Raw genomic sequence first — 17,051 nt, 5'->3', positions numbered from 1 at the left:
CCAATGCAATCTGTACTGCTGATTTTATATCCTTGATGCTATAAATCTACAACAAGCTTTCTTTTGTCATTAATGTCAAAATGAAAGAGCAGAGGTATGGAAATTACTTCAGAAAGCCAGTTCTCATCTAATTTCACAGCATGATATTAGGTAGAAGTACAACTGCTCTTTGAATCTCTCACCTCTATGATGCTACTATTCAAATGTATTTTCCTAGAAAGATCCAAGAAAACATAAAAACACAGATCAAATAAATTAGCATGAACTTTAACAGTGCATATAAATGGCATGTTGGCATTAGGCAAAAATTATAAGAAAACATACGTAAGGAAAAATAACATATTAAAAAAACCCCCATAATCTGGATATAACTGAGGAAATGGAAATGTTGCCAGAGAACTTTGACCTGTGACCTCTTTATGATTTGCAGACATGATACAAAACGTGGCACAGGATTTCTGATGACCACAGCAGGCAGTGGTGTGTCACTGAACACTCCACCCTGCAGCACTCTGAATACCAGCATCAGGCCGAGTCTTTCAGTCAACAGAAAGAAGTTTTAGGAATCCACCAAATATACTGCTTAATTTTCATGTTTGCTTACTTGCCCTTTTATATTTAGCTACAGAACACGAGGAGTGATCACATTTTCAGTTAGTTCCCAGCCAGTTTTCAGCTTAGTCAGTTTTCAAGCACAGAGAGCCACTTCTGTGGGCTCCCACCATGCAGTACATGCCTGTTCATGGATGATGTCAGAAAGCTCTTTCACCATATCCCGAAAGTTTGATTTTAACCCTTCATGGTACTCCACTTGATCCTCCTTAATGAGACGCTCGTTGAGCTCCAGAGCAATTCCACAGGCTTGGATAAACTTCCTGGGGAGGAAAGGAATGAACCTGGGGCATTACAACAGTCCAGCCTTCTACCAAAGCAAGCAACTGAACAGACACGCAAATCTCAGTATTTCCCACCTCCTTTTCTTTAGTGTTTGGGGCAAGTCATATTCCAGGATTATCCCTGGCACAGTAAATCAGGGAATGGAGAGGGACTGAAACACAGGTATTGGGCTTTCTGCTGGAGCTCCTTTGAGAGCCTGGATCCTCAGTAGATGGGACAGCCAGTCCTGCAGGGCTGGCCAGAGCTGGGTGCATGTGACACAGCAGGGCTGTGAGAGGTCAGGCTCCTAACAGCAGAGACACCCTCCTGAAGGAAGTTCACACCATGGGGAGCTATAATGCTCTTTCTTGGGTCTGTTATTCATTGTTGTTTCATTTAACACACATATTTTCCTTTTTTATAAAACTCAATGAAAATGCATTCACAACTGAAATGGAGATTGTGTTTGCACTGCAAGGCTGGAAAGTAAAACCATGCACGGCATGTTTTCAGGGATTACTCCCTGATCCAAGTTACTTGATACATGGAAGGAGAATGAGATTAGCCCAAATGATGCTTTCTCCATACAATGAGAATGGAGAAATAGGTGAAATGGAAGTCATCAGCACAGAGTAACAAATGCAGGGGCTGGTGGATAACTGGTTGCACCTGAGAGGTCCAGAAAAGAGTGTGGCAAAGACTCATCATCCTGAGGTAAAACACAAGTTGCCTAATCATAAATTGGGGGACACTTTCAAGTGGGAGGTAAAACTTACCCTAAGGGACAGAAATTAGAAAAACACCTGTGCAAGTCACACAGTTTCAAAAACTAGCAACAGAAACAAGAACAGTGCTCTTCCATAAACTGGGAAAGGATCTGCTTTAAAATATTTCAAGTTCGTCATTAGCTAGCAAAAAATCCCCTGGGCAAAACTGGCAAACAATGCACATTATCAAAGACCCCTGAATACAGGACTGTCAGATCTCTGGTTTTCAAACACACTTCATGTGATAATCTCAAATTTCCACACAAACTGTTGAAGCAAGTGTTCAAGCAAATCTCCCCAGGGAGAGCACAGCCCTGGACTTGGGAACTCTTGATAAATATAATTTCATTGGCTTTTTTCATGTGTGAGCACCTATAACCCCATAAGACTTTATATGACATATCTAAGCATCCAGCATCTGCTGAGTTTGGAGACAGACAAAAATATAATCAAAGTAGGTACCATCTTCCAGCCAGCTGCTAGTTTTTACTACATCAGAAATCCTACCTGAACATTTCTTTTAACTCATTCACCTTCTTAGCAGGATATTTGCCGGACTGGCTGTCACTTAGGAAAGCTCTGGCATAGGCCAAAGGACCAGCATTAACCTAGAATGAAAGAAGAAATCATTTATGCTAGAACTCCTGCTGAGATGCTCAAGGCACTTGTGAAAGGAATAATAATAATTTTTTAAAAGCCCCACCCAAGATCAGCATACTATTTCTATTTCAATGCCATCAACTCTGCATTACTAATGTCACCAGAGGCACCTGAAGTTTCAAAAGTTGAGTATTTGTTTTTCCATCTATGTTTTTAAGATGAAAAGTTAAATGGAGATAGAAAGAGAGATTAAGTTTGTTTCCTCATGTTTTTCCCTTATTTCCACGTGGAAAATAAACATGGTCTGAGTCCTAAGGTCACTTACCCAGACTGAGAATCGAGGCTTCCAAAAAGGCTGTTTGTGCCTGATTCTTACAGTACAATCTTCAAGACTTAAGTATATTTCAGCAGTTACTTATGGCTAATTAATGTGCAATTACACTTGGACTTGACACTGTAAACACCACTGGAGAAAACGTTTATTCCCACAAGCCACCCACTTCTGTAGCACTGAACATGACCGGGAAGCTGTGCTGGAGGCTGGTGGCTGCAGCCCTGAAGCCTGGGTAGTTAATGATTTCTGGAAAGTAAATGTGTTGTGTTGTGACAATGCCTCACTCTGAGCTGTGTATGTAAATGCAATTCTGAACAGACATCAAACAGACTGACCTGCACAGAAACACAGCCCTGCAGTTTGAGCTGCAGCTGGATCATGTCAACATCACCAGCAGAGCTGCAGAGTTTCTGCAGCTCTGCTGTCTTGTCCTTTATTTCATCAGTAGCAACATCAATTGGTTTTAAATTAACCTGATGTTCATAATTGACCGGAATTCTCTTCTTTACGTATGGAAAGGAGTTCAAAGCTAGCAGAAACAGCAAAAGAAATGTATAGATTGAAAAGTCATGCAGCACACAGTCGTACTCTTCATAGAACATATACAAGCAGATTCTTGCCCCTGGGGAAGTGAAATCCCAAACAAGGCTATAATTTACCAGCACGATTTTTTAATCTCTAAAAATATGCACATAAAAACACAATGTAAATTCCGCCTCCCAACCAGATATTGTCTCACAATTCTGTTTAAGATGAGAGAATTTGTGACACTTCTGGAATATTTTCATGAGCTATAATAGTCTCCTAACAGTTACTGATACTGTCTCATGCTCAGATATTTGTACTTACTAGTTAGAATGGTCCTTTTTTTACATTGTTCTTCCACACTGCCATGCTTTTTTCCAGATAAAGTGAAAGGAGTTTCAAATACAAATCTATTGATATTATGATTTCTTTCAAATTCAGTTTTTCTTTCAGACATTTCTTTGTCTTCAAAGTAGGGCTTCACATAAGTCACTTGAATATGGGCATACTTGGGATCAAGGTCTTTAATGCTGACCTATGAAATAAGAGGGTTACTCACAGGAGGAGCAAAGGTTAATAAGTTATAATTGGCTAATCTATCCACTGGGATCTGTTTTACACTAATTCCCTGCTGACCTTGCCTCATTGCATGAAGGCCAGTGACACACCAAATGCTCATTTTGCCCTGAGCTGGGATGTCTAGACCATCCACCAGCAGATAAGACAAGGAGGCATGGCACAAGAAACATATCACCTGGTGCCAAACAAGCTGTTCCTGCAGCAGGCAGTCACATCCCCATATCCATTGATGCAGCACAGGCCTGGGCTACTTAGCCCTTCTAATATGACCACAAAGTTTCCAGACCGTGATCCAGTGCTCATACAGTGCTGGGGCAGGCAAACCTGCAAGCCTGCACTAAACCAGCTTCGGGATCACCAGCACTGTCTTTGGTAACCCAGATAAATCCCACTGCAGCCTAAGGATATGAACAGCCCTTGCAGGGAGCATAAATAAGTACTCCATATGAAAAGGAAGGAGCTAAGGCTGCAAGGCCCAAAGAGATTTTCTTTTAGACTTGCAGCACCAAAGCAACGAGAAGTAGCTCTGCTTCCAGTCACCTGATGCTCTTTGCTGGTTTCTAATGCCTTCAACAAGGCTCAGTGCGATGGGGATTGCAATTTCCCACTCACAGTTCACACCTGGGAGCCAGAGCAACACCAACACTTGTCAAGCTGTGCAACATGTCCACACACAGGAGCATGAGAATGCCAGGGGCAATTGGAAGCAGGGTGTTTGTAAGAAGGTGGATGAGAGGGCTCATTCTTCCCCTCCCACTGGCAGAAGGAAGGGACGCTTTGCCATCTTCTTTCAGCTCCACAAAGCATGCAGTTTAACTCTACCTTATTAGAATCCTGGATAATCTTTACAGTCTCTGACCCAAATTTTTCTCCATAAAGTTTAAGAAGTCTGAAGGAGATCTCCGAGAGGCCTGTCAGTTTAGGTTCCTTATAGATGTATTCCTTCCCATCTTCTTCCTCAAAGAATGTCTGGCATTAACCACAAAAGAAAGCAGTGAGGAATAGCCGTGTTTCTTCATTTGGAAAACTTTTATCTTAGATTTGCTACTTGGAAATCAAGTTTCTACTAACATTTCAGAAAGCCAAAAAGGTTTGGAAGGCTATGGCTCACAAAGTATCACTGAACTTTGCCTGTTTAATAGATTCCTTCAAGAATGGTCTAAAAAAAAAAAAAATTCTCCAACCAACACAAACACAACACGTCATTACTTGAGGACAACCAGTGAGAAATCTAAACAATGTGGAAGATGGTTTGGCCAGCATTTGAACTTCTGGAAGGTTGGAAAGAGACAGGCAGGAGAAAATAATACACAAACAAGGTATAGAGAAGGAACAAAAAGATACGTAAGTTGAGAAAGCCCTGACAGCAGAGCCACAGGAACAGTCTGAAATTAAGGAATTTGTGTAGGCTGAGAGAGACTTTAAGCAATAAAAAAAGAAATGGGTTTCCTGTGCTTTAATTCCTCTTGTATTCAGGGAAGTGGGATCTGGTGTATTTACTGTAAATAGAGACAAAATTGCATCAAAGGCTGTGCTTGCATCACCAATCTTGCCCATAATGGAAACAGCATGGGAACTTCATGCTTTGGTGAGCTGTTCCAGTTATAATTTGTGACACAGCATTAAGCTATCTGCATGTAGCTGGAATATAAACCCAGAAAAGCTTTAAAGTGCAAAACTGGATCAAGTACTGGTTGCCAGGATGCTACACAGCCTAATTTTAAGGACTGATCCAGTTATTTCCACAGCTTCTGGAAAACTAAGCTAGCAGTTGTTTCCTTTTATCTGTTGCTAACCTTATTTACTTTTTACATATTCAAAGTTACAGAGAAGATGACAGTAAATATAAAATGCATGTTTTCTGCAGCAACAGTCAGTGCTCGGATATGTTGTGTGTGTAGTGACAGTGGCATTCAAAGATACAAACTCATGATGATTTCAGGGGTATTCATCATCTCCTCTAAAAGAAAGAATGAAAAAAGGCAAGGCTAATATAATTTACATGGTGTTTTCTAAAGAGGGGTCCTGCACCTCCCCCATGGTTATGAGTCCACAAGCAGAAGCAGGTTGTTCAGAGACAGAAGGGACATGAGGGTATCACACTTTATTAGATTAACTGCTATAGGTGGAGAGAAAAAATAAAACCACAACTGCTTTTAAGCTCAGAAGACTTCACGAGATATGATAAGATCATGCTGCTTCCTGGGACTCCGAGCCCCAGATTTTATTCAGTTTTCCAGTTACCTCAGCTAACAAAAATACTACCTATCTCTACATGTGTGTAACCAACACTGATAGATATTTTGCCTCCAGCTTCTCTCATAACCTTTTACTCTGATAATACCTAGAAGGGAGCACCAATTTTCTGTAGAAAAAAGTCTGTTACTACTACTGTAACAGACTACTATGGTTATATACTGTTATTGGTTATATACTATACACACTAAATTGTGTCTGTGTAACTGTAATTACAAAACTGTAATTACAAAAAACCCTTCCGTGTTTTCTGAACCCACTAAGCCATTTCCTAACTGCTGAGTTGTTTTAGGAAAAGCCTACCAGCAGAATCATAAACTTTGTAATAAATCAAGTGCTCCTAGAGACAGACACAAACCCTCATCCCCAGTGTGCAACACCAAAACATTCACATAGACACACTGGTTGGCTGCACCAGAGGAGCTTTTCAGCTCCAGGTCTGACAGAGCAGCAGCTTTTGGGGCCAGATTGCCTGGTGAGGGGTTGCTGGCAAGCCAGTGTATATGCTTACTTGTCCATAAAAGGCCACTCTGAAAAAGGTTCCAAGAAGCCTCTTCCTTGAGTGCATTACTTCCAGTATCTTAGAATATGCTCCATGGAGTGTTCTGTACAGCTGGGTGAGTTTCTGGAAATCAGATTTTGACATTATGATGAAAGCAGGATTTTGCACGCAGGACATTCCAGCTAACACCAGAAGTTACTAAGATATCTGAACACAATCCTCTGGAGAATTGAAACCTTAATTTCTAAAGAGGTTGAACTCATGGACTCTTGTTTGAAAAACCTGGTTTTAAGTACATGCTTAGTGTCAGGTCTGCAGGGTAACAGAGACTGCAGTAACACCACTACCCTTGGAGAGAAGGCTGAGTGCACTGTCTCAGCGTGTTTCCTGACTGAGCCTTCACAGACAGAGCAACTGGCAATATTTTTTTAATTAAAAACAGCTTTACAATGAAAAAAATAGATTGAGGCAAGGCTTCCCCCAGCTTCAGTTATATGGCCAGATATTCTGTCATGGCAGAGGGAGGGAAAGGGGACCAGTATTAAGCTGAAGCACAGGTCACAGCAGGTGGTGGGAAGGAGCAAGGCTAAGAACAGCTTCCTTCCTTCCTTCCTCTCCACTTGCCACTGAATTACCCACAGATCTAGTCTTTTCTTTGAACTGTTCTCATTCTGTTTTTAACCCTTGAAAACCTCAGGTCTCAAAAAGAATCTAGCTTTGATGAGCATATGGAATGACAACAGTTCTATTTTACAGGAAGGACGGTGGTAATTATTCACTAAACATGAGTCATCCATGTCATTAGCTTTGATAATTACCTTTCAGATCATTGCTTTCACTAATTTCTTTAAAAACCAACAATGAAGCACAGTGTGTGCTTTACTGATACCAATTCAGTAATTTGTAACTTCAAAAATAAAGAAGTCCCCTGTTTTTTTCTTAGCAGTCTAGAAAATCACCTGCTCTATGCAAACGAGTTCAAAATACCCACCTCAAATTCATGCCGCTTTTCATAAATAGGAATGATCAGTTTGGAAACTTCAGAAATTGTTTCATAACGCTCTGCTTTCCACAGGCCATCTACACACTGCTCCAGCAGCTCCACCAGGACTTCCTATGAGAGCAACCAAATGGGTGGTGTTAATAACACTCCAACTTAGAAGATAAAACCATTTTAACTTCAGATACTTTTATCAGATCCCAGAATAAGTAATCACAGTTACGTAAGTTTAAACCCTGTGTATTCCTGGCCTTTCTAAAGGCATTCTAAATTTTGGGGAGGGGAAGGGGGAAGAAGAAGAAAAAGGACAAGCTATTTTTCAAAAGTTCATTACATATTCATAAATCATTAGCATAGTAGCCAGCAAGTATGTCCTGGTTATTTAGTTACTTCCCCAGGAAACCGCAAAACCTCTGGGAGCATATGGACATGACAGCACTGGAGGTCAGAGGTGTGCATCTAAGAAACACGTTCAAGGAACATGCGTGCAATAGCAGTGGGCTGTGGTGCCAAGGATCCTCAAGTCTTGATGAATGGGCAGCTGGGCTGCAGGGCCACCTCGCTCAGCCACGTGGCTGACCCAATGGTGCAGAAGTACTTATGAGACTTTATGATTCATGGGTGGATCTACCCACTTCCCCAATGCCTTGCTATGGTTTCTGGATTGTTCTGTTAACATGGTGTCCTGCAGCACAGCCCTAATGCCAGAGGACCCTAAGATGACCTCTCCCTTGCAGAGCTTGACTTCATTCTGTCCCTCCTTGGAAATACCACACCTGGCTGTGCTGCCCTGTGCTGGTGGCATTAGCATTTGCATAACACAGCAGGCAAAGGTTGTGGTGCAGCTTTTTCAGTCTCAGTGCTAGAAAAGCCTTTCATAGGAACCAAGAACTTACATCAGTTTTACCTGTCTGAATCATACACAGAAAATTCTTCAGAGCAGATTTCTCTTGGGAAATTGCAGCGGAACAAACAGTCTTGTTTACAGATAGCAGTGCACAACTGCAATTTGTTAGAGCTCACATGAACAAAGTCCAAAACTAAATCCTAATCAGATATCAAATATCCTGTATCTACAGTACAGGACCTCACCTCACTGTAATGTACATCCATCATCCCACCATCTTCTTTCATTGCACCTTCTTCATCAATGTTGGGAGTGATTTTCCTGAAGGCAGTGCATCCACTGGGAAAGAGTTCTGCAGCAGACAAAAGCAAATGGATTAGTGGAATTATCTCAAATGTGTCGTGCTGCTGTACTTTAACCTGAGCTGACAAGTCAGTACTGCTCAACAACTCTCTCACTGCCCCACTTAACCCTGCTGGGATGAGGAGGAGCATCAGGGAAAAAAAGTAAAACCCATGGGTTGAAATAAGAATAGTTTAATAATTGAAACAAAGTAAACTATGATAATAATAATAAAAATAGATAGAGAGATATAAACCTCAAGAAAATCTAATGATGCACAATACAGTTGCTCATCACCCACTGACCAATGCCAAACCCATTCCCAGACCAGCCCCCTTTCCAGGTAACTCCCCTAGTTAATATATTGGGCATGACATTCTGAGATGTGAAATATCCCTTTGGCCAGTTCAGGTCAGCTGCCCCAACTATTCTCCTTCCCAGGTTTTTGTGCAGCTCCTCACTGGCACCGCATGAGACACTGAGAGGTCCTTGACTCAGAGTAAGCACTACTGAGCAACAACCAAACCAGCAGTGCGTTGTCAGCATTACTCTAACACTGAATCCAAAACAGAGCACCAACTACCAAGGAATAAAAGTAATTCTACCCCTATCCAGCTATTGCTGGAGAGCTGGGTGGTAAGCAGACAGCATTGCACACTCCTAGCAAGGAAGCACAGTTATGTCTCCCAAAACTTTGTGTAGTTCAGCCTTCAGTGAACCATTCCAGCCTCTGTAGATGTAAAGAGTGCCAGTGACAGAAATAACTCAGTGTTCAAACTTCATTTAATATTCCTTTGGACTTGTTCCTCTTCCCTTTTAGGAGTTCTCCTTTACCACTAGTTGTGGTAAGCAGCCTTTGTGTACAAATAAAACATTGAGAACTTTCAATACCATCCTCTCTGCAGCCACGTGAAATGTGCATATGTATCACAAGAACAACCCCTGAATTTTTCCACTTTGCCAAGACAAAGTACAGAATTTGGAGGGACTCCAAGCCTCCTGAGCAGGGCACTGAAGAACTTTCCAAGCAAGGCAGTGCAAGTAATCAGCTTTTATGCAGCCTTAACTTTCTGAAATGTTAAGGGTCCACTTCAACAATTACTCCCTTACATGGAACTGAGAAATGAGGTCAATATATCAACTGTGAAACAGGTATTGAAAAGAAAACCTGCAATGTTGTGTAACTTAAGAACACACAGGTCTGTCCTTCCTTCCTGTTTTGCACTAAGCCACAAAACTCTCCTTTTTTTCTGATTGTTCTTTGCATATATGTATGGTCAGGCTACAGTCTCATTTTTTGACTGAATTTTGACTGCTTTATTATATAGTTTTCTGTACTGCCTATAGTAATAACTGTGATGATCATATTGATTCAGTTTTTAACACGGCCTTCCCCTGTGAACACATTTCCTGATGTAAAATACAAGTGAACATTTAAACCAAGACATGATGTGTCAGTTCTTATTTCACTCAGCACCATGATAGCATAGCTGTCTAAGTAAACAGGTATGAACAGCTGGAGTAATTTCTTAAAAAATACTCATGATCTTCTAGCTTAATACACTGCAATATTTTTTTTCCCTTTTTAGCTTGTTTATAAAATAATAATTTACCAAATTAAGAGAGGCTTGTCTTCAAAAAGATTCTGACACCCCCAAGCCCCACCATCATCTTCCTTGTGCCTCCCAAACAGCGGACACTTACTCTTCCTGTGCAGGAACTCTGCAACGAGGGCTGCTACGTGAACATAACACATGGCTGCCTGCAAAGCACAAAGGAAAATTATTAAAATGTCATCTGTAAATCTGTCCTGTTGCGCACCACGTTTTTAATCGCACAAATTACCTCTGAGAAGTCTCCGTTCTTCACGTGTATCTTGGCCATGCTGTCCAGCCACGTTTTACGGAGCTCTGGGGTACTTGCGTAGGATTTGGCTAAACTGTACTGGAGATCTACCAACATTTCTGGGTCCTTTTCATGTTCTTTCATTTGAGCAGTAGCCATGAGCACTGTGCGGATTCTCTTTGTCAAATCTTTGACTTCAGAAGGAAAAGCGGTTGCCTGACACAAAACGAATTAGAAGCTAATACAGAAAATACAGGCTTTGCCAAGGAATGACCCTTTCAGCCAACACTCCACTTACCTGAAAACACAGAACACGGTAGATAAGGCTAATTAACTCTTCCTTACTGAACTCACACTGCACACGGTATACAGTGTTTCATCTGCATTTACGGGCATTTCAGTCATGACATGCACAAGGCCAATCTCTCCAGGTCATGCCCAGGATGCCAGGCTGGCTGTTCCTGTGCCACTTTGGCATCCTGAGGAGCTAGTGTGAGAGCAACACAGAAGTGCTCCATGCATGCAAGTATCTCTGGATGAGACCACAAACCATAGCTCCAGTATTTTTTCATGTCATTCAACATCTGGCTTGTTATGCTCTGATGTGGTCTCTCTTCAATTCCTAAAGCACTGAAGGCATTTGTAGAGCTTCCCACCACAGGAATGTAGTAGAGCAACACACGCTCTGATCTGATCTCCTGCTCAGAACAAGGCCATCACTGAGTTAGAGCAAGGCTTGTCCAGCCAAATTTTATAATCTCCTACAACAGAAAATCCACCTCCTTTCTAGGCCCTGCCCCAGGGCTGCACAGTGTTCTTAGGAAATAATTTTTTCTTAAGCAAAATTGGAATTGCCCTTGCTGCAACTTGCATACACTGCCTCTTGTCCTGCACTCCACACCTCTGAAAAGAGCCTATGTCTCTATGAACTGCCTGCTGTGGAAAGCTGCAAGTAGGTTCCCCCTCAGCTTTCTCCCCTCTGTGATGAGCCTGGTTTAGGTTCCCTCTTCTCAGACACCTGTTTCCCAGCTGCTGCTGTGGCTGTGCATGGCACTCTTTGCAGCGTGTTGAAATCTCTCTTGTACTCTTGCACTTACACAAACACATAAACTCAATATAATAATCATCTCATGATGTAAATTACAAGTATGGCTCAGTGAAACCCTTACCAACATCTGTGGCCAGAAAAGAACTGAGGTTTTTGCCAGGTATATCCTACCTATAAATTTGTTAGATCACAATTAAACACCTAATGGAAGTTCCCATTACGCCTTTAGGTCATAGGATAACCATGGAACCATAAAAACACTGCCCATTTCCCCTATTCTGCCTTGGCAACTACTCTCTGTGAAATGGAGCAAGCCGCAATTGCTCAATGGGTTGGGTACAAACCACTAATTCCAGCACAAAGATAGGCAATTATTTTCCAAAGAAATATAACCATTAATCTCCACATAAGAGCACTTTCTTAACATTACTGACACTCAGTTAATTAAAACTAAATCCTGCTAATTATTACCTTCAGGCAACAGAAATACCAGAACCTCCCTTGTCATTTCTCTCAAAGCTGGGAGTTTCTGGAAAGCTCTTTGGACAACCTTGCAAGCAGAACACTGCAAAGCACAACCTGAGCTGCTGGGCTCCCTCCTCTTGGCGTGAGGCGTCACATTTGGAGCATGACCTGCCTGAGCAGGTGGTCTTCTTGCTGTTGGCATAACATTTGTTTATGAACAAATGCAGCCCACTACGAACCCACGAATCACGGTTCCAATTATTAGCCCAACCCTCAAACACAGTTTCCTGGAGTCTGCCCCCAGCCTTGCATAAATGGCTGATTGCACATAATGGGATGTGACATCTCCAACTCACCTTCATAGGCCTGTCACTGTTTGCAAAGTTGTTAATGATGAGCAAGGAGTCCTGAAATCTGGTCCCACCGCTGAGGGCCACATCTGCAATTAACTGGCTCACTGCAATTATTATCTGTTGGGACAAGGTAGAGGCTTTATTTAAACAAGCCCTAATAAAAGGGTTTTATTAAGGTCACAGTTAATAAAATGCTCACAGGAAAACATCACGTCTTTTCCACCATGTAAGCAGTGGTTGGTGTTGTGGCTTTGCTCTCACGTCTCCCAAGGACAAGCACTCCCCAGAGGACCAAACTGCTTTGCTGAACAGAACCAACAATCCAACTATTATAATATGAACCCCTGTTTGGACATTAGCTACCTTCTTCTGGGATTCATTACAACCCAGAGGGTATTAATCTGTCCCACTAGGTATCTATCTGCATTTGCTTCAAAAACTACCAATGCCAGAAAAGCTGTTCCAAGGAAATCCCTTCTCCTGCCTCAAGGGCAGCTGTCCTTTCTACCCCATCCCAGCCAGCCTCTGGCACAGAGATGTGTCTGGTGTCTGATACTCTAAAAACTCAACAGCTTGGAGTACTTGATGGCAATTATTTTACCTAAAGGTGCCTGGACCAGTCACCGGAAATAGGAGTTAGGCACAGCCTGCAAAGCAGGTAGATTTTTGTCCATATGGCAGTGGCAGAATCCTCTGCAGGTATGAGGGCACAGAGCTCTATTGCTGTATTTGTTCATTAAATCTGAGGTGTCCTGCTCTCTGGCTTTTTTTCAGCCACTGACCTGAAGATGAGTTCTCAGAAATGTTCTCCTTTTGGTGAACTCAAAATTATTTCTCATCAGGAGGTACAGAAGAGCAGAGGCTTCATTCCTTGTGGAGGACACCTTGGAAGTGCAACACTTCAGGATCTCATAGCAGAGGGCAGCACACATGTTCACCCTTCCCTTGAAAAACGCTGAGGGAAACTTCACAAGAGACATGCAAATATTAGAAAATACACCACTAAATGGCATGCACAGGGTTCAGATGGGCAGGCGCACAGGGCAACAAACTCAGCTCCAGCCTGGACAGCCTCAGCAAAACTTCTGCCAGAATTCTGAGCCTGAAAGTATTTATAGGAATGAATTTGGGGCCTATTTTTAACCACATTTCCTAGAGCAAAGTGAACTTTGCTGTCATGCTTCTTGCGGATGTGATTGCACGTGTCCATCTAACCCCTTCCTTGATAACATCTGGATTTATTGGCATATTCTCACCAAACTGGACTGACAGAATTATGTTCTTACAAAAGCCATAATCACCAGCAGTAGGACAGAGAGGAGAGGTCCCACAGACATTCCCACCATAAGCTGCTATCTGGAACATGAGAAAATCCATCGGAGCCCAACCAGGTATATCCTACCTATAAATTTGTTAGATCACAATTAAACACCTAATGGAAGTTCCCATTATGCCTTTAGGTCATAGGATAACCATGGAACCATAAAAACACTGCCCATTTCCCCTATTCTGCTTGGCAGCTACTCTGTGTGAAATTGGAGCAAGCTGCAATTGCTCAATGGGTTGGTTCCAACCAGGAATCCAGTCTCAATGGGAAACATGACCTGCAATCCTCACACATCTACTTCTACATGATCCCTCAAAAACATCTAAAATCATGCCTGCATGCCCTCAGAAATGCAAACAAGAGACTGGCTTGTCCCTCAGACCCTAAAATTCAGTGACCTGCCCTGCCTCCCCAGACAGAGCCACCCAGGGAGCAGCAGGACGAAGCCAAACCATAGTGCAAGCTCCCTCAGTCACAGCAGGGCTCAGGGACCTGCAGCAGGGAGAAGGGGAACACCAGCACCCTGGTGGCCTGTCTGTCTCCCCACCAAATGCTTGAGCACGGCTGTCAGGGGAAGCTCTGCCCTGCCTGGAAAGGAACACCTGCAGCAGAGCCCTGCCTCAGTGGGCAGCAGCCTCCTGGGGATGCCAGGGTGTGTCCATCTGGCTGCGGTCATAAGAGGTGACCGGCGGGAAGGTGACTCAACACTGGGCTTCCTTCCACCCTGGCCACAGCAGGCTGAGCACAGGGAAGCAGAACAAGGAAGGGCTTTGTGCTGGCACGCAGCCGCTTCCACAGCCACCACAGGGCTGTGCTGGGAGGGGAGATGTCAACACCTTCCAAGGGAGTGGAGGCTGTTTGGGCATTGCACAGCAGCATGCTGCTCCTTCTGCTGCAGCTGGCGACCAGGCCCAAAAAATTTCCTCACACAAAGAGGCAACAGAGGCAACTATGGTTTTACCTGTTCAGAGGAAAGATGTGTTCAGTTTGTTTGAAACCCCATGGTCCTCATGGGGCATGGTCCATTAGCCACTTTTATCTGCCCCACTACCTTCTCCCCATGGGATATGACAGTAAATAGTGTCAGTCAGAGGCTGAAGCTGTTATTGTGGCCCTCTACTCCTTGCATTAAGTATATATGTTCCAGGAAAACTTGTAGGTACTGCCGTGGCCGCCACCATGGTGTGTTGGCAACAGGGTCTTAAAACAGGGATCTAGGACCTGGGGCTAGCAAGATGTTGGGATTGCACCAAGAAATCAGAATTAAGACACAAAATACTTTGTGTTCACTGCCTTTGGCCAAAAAATATCCTCAAAAAAACAAAATGGGAGAAAGAAAGAGGCGAACAAACATCATCATAACACAGGGCCACGAAGATCTTGTGTGCACTTGGGAAAGGAGCTTCCAAGGAACTGGTATCCAGTGCAATGCAGTCCTTCCCCGGGGGCAAGATGGGGTCATGGTCAGCACTGGGCTTAGCCCAGAGCAGGCACAGCTGTGTGACTGGGGATGCACAGACACCACAGAGCTGGCTGGCACCTGCTCTCAGCAGGGACACAGCCTGCTTGCAGAGGCTTTCCAGACATTTCCAACCCACTGCTAGGGACAAAACCCTTGCCTGGGAATCTGCTGCAGGAGGAGCCCTGTGCACTCCCCTCCACACCATATCAGCTCCGGAGGAAAACCTGTGCCCTTTTCACAGGGAACCCGTGTCCCTTTCTGGAGACCAAGCCCAAGCAGATACAATGGGTCCTGGTGCCAGGTTCAGGGATGCAGATCCATGGGTGTATGCCTGCTGGAGAACCAGCCAGGTGCTGCCTGTGGCTCTCCAGCTGGCCGAGAACACACTCTGGGGAGAGCATGAAACAGCCCCTGTGGTGATGACTGTGCACACTGGAGGAGCCCGTTTCTGATCCAGCCCCAGTACAATGGAACAGAGCAGGAGTCAACCCAGCAGCCAGCTCCCAGAAAGGCCACAAAGGGATGTGAGGGCGGGACAGCCAGGGGGACAGGCAGAACACATGTCTGAGCTGGTCTTCAATGCAGACCCCTCCTCTATGCAAGTTTTCCTTTATAACCTTTAATTTAAAGACCATTCCTAAGCATGCATATAGCTATTTATATATGTATTTATCTGTAAGTGATGCTCTGAAAAGACAGATTCAGTTCTTAAGAAAACCTAGAGTGTGAAACAAGAACAATCTAGCTTTTGTTGGTTCTTGTCAGCCAGTAAAACAGAGGCAGCTTTCTTCCCAAATTCCCAGAATGAATGCATGCAATCAAAAACAAAGATGCAAACAATTACAGAAGTTTGTTGTTCTTTGCTTTCTTGTAACATTTTTTTTTGAAGTCTTCTGCCTATCAAATAACTGGATTTAATGCAGAAGACAAATTTTGGGATGCAGAATAAATCTCATGAGTTTTTTCCCTCCAGCAACCATTTGCTGTGACCACAAATAAGAGGGGGATTCTTTTCATTGTAATTATAGCTACAGAAGGCCATAAAAATGAGAAATTTTCCATTCTAGCTGTGACAAAGGTATAACTCACTTTTGCTTTTCTCAAAGTTAGGAAGTACAGCAGAGCTAGTATTTGAAAATAAACTTGCAGGAAAACATGTCATCCTTGACTTGTCATAAAATGCAGTGACCACCTGCCTTGGCCACCACTGCCACTTTACGCCTTAAAAGAACCCGTGAGAGGACTTAAAAGGAAGTTTGGGACTCATGTGGTTATAGAGGTGGCAAAGAAAACACTTCCACCTTATAGATACCATCTGCTGGGCTCATATCTTGCTTTTACAGAAGCCATAACTGTCCTGTCATAGGGGAAATGTGAGAAAGCTGAAATCAGTCATTTGTATCTTTAAAAACCCAGGATGTGGAATTCAGCATGGATTTAGGCTGGCATAAATCCAAGAAAACAATCCCACTGCCCACCCTTGCAGCAGCCAAGCATGCAGCCTCCCTGCTGTCATTGGTGCTTTGGAAAGCAAGTGTGGAACCCCTGAAAGGCTCCAGGCTTTGAAGGCTGACAGTGAGATCAAACTGAGCAGGTGTGCAGGTTTGACTTCACATTAAAACAAAAAAAAAAAACCCACAGAAAATATGCCAGGAAGGCAAGGAACGTCTGTTATTTGCTATAGGCACAAAAGAAATGTTCTGGCTAACCAAACTTTTGTCTAGCAAGGGGAAGAGTGGGGTGTGTGCAAATCTGCAGCAGGATGGATCTCAAGGCTAAGCAGATCACAGGCAAGCAGAAAATTTAAAAGAAAGGTAGAGCCATAAACATGCACTGAACCCTGCAGAAAAACTGAGTGATTCCTGCCCCTGCCAGTTGCCAATACAGCAGGCTTTAAGAAGCCCCATGGAAAAAAGACCTCGT

General features: G+C 43.3%; 1 protein-coding gene across 8 annotated transcripts in view; it reads right to left on the bottom strand.

The window, feature by feature from the left end:
- DOCK11 (dedicator of cytokinesis 11) overlaps window positions 1-17,051 on the bottom strand; it is an 88,110-nt gene that overhangs the window by 5,932 nt on the left and 65,127 nt on the right. For 6 of the 8 annotated variants that reach the window (XM_019290857.3, XM_039571926.1, XM_039571922.1 and 3 more), the window contains 12 exons: window positions 13,122-13,304; window positions 12,343-12,456; window positions 10,474-10,689; window positions 10,333-10,390; window positions 8,532-8,638; window positions 7,431-7,553; window positions 6,449-6,562; window positions 4,504-4,650; window positions 3,427-3,637; window positions 2,913-3,106; window positions 2,151-2,251; window positions 737-875 (listed from right to left, as the gene is read on the bottom strand). In XM_019290857.3, the coding sequence (XP_019146402.1) occupies window positions 737-875; window positions 2,151-2,251; window positions 2,913-3,106; window positions 3,427-3,637; window positions 4,504-4,650; window positions 6,449-6,562; window positions 7,431-7,553; window positions 8,532-8,638; window positions 10,333-10,390; window positions 10,474-10,689; window positions 12,343-12,456; window positions 13,122-13,304 (1,707 nt within the window). The other 2 variants (XM_039571927.1, XM_039571928.1) reach the window with 2 other exon arrangements.

The sequence above is a fragment of the Corvus cornix genome, chromosome 4A (genome assembly GCF_000738735.6).
Source record: "Corvus cornix cornix isolate S_Up_H32 chromosome 4A, ASM73873v5, whole genome shotgun sequence".
NCBI lineage: Eukaryota > Metazoa > Chordata > Aves > Passeriformes > Corvidae > Corvus > Corvus cornix.
This window is presented reverse-complemented; position numbering and strand designations above follow the sequence as displayed.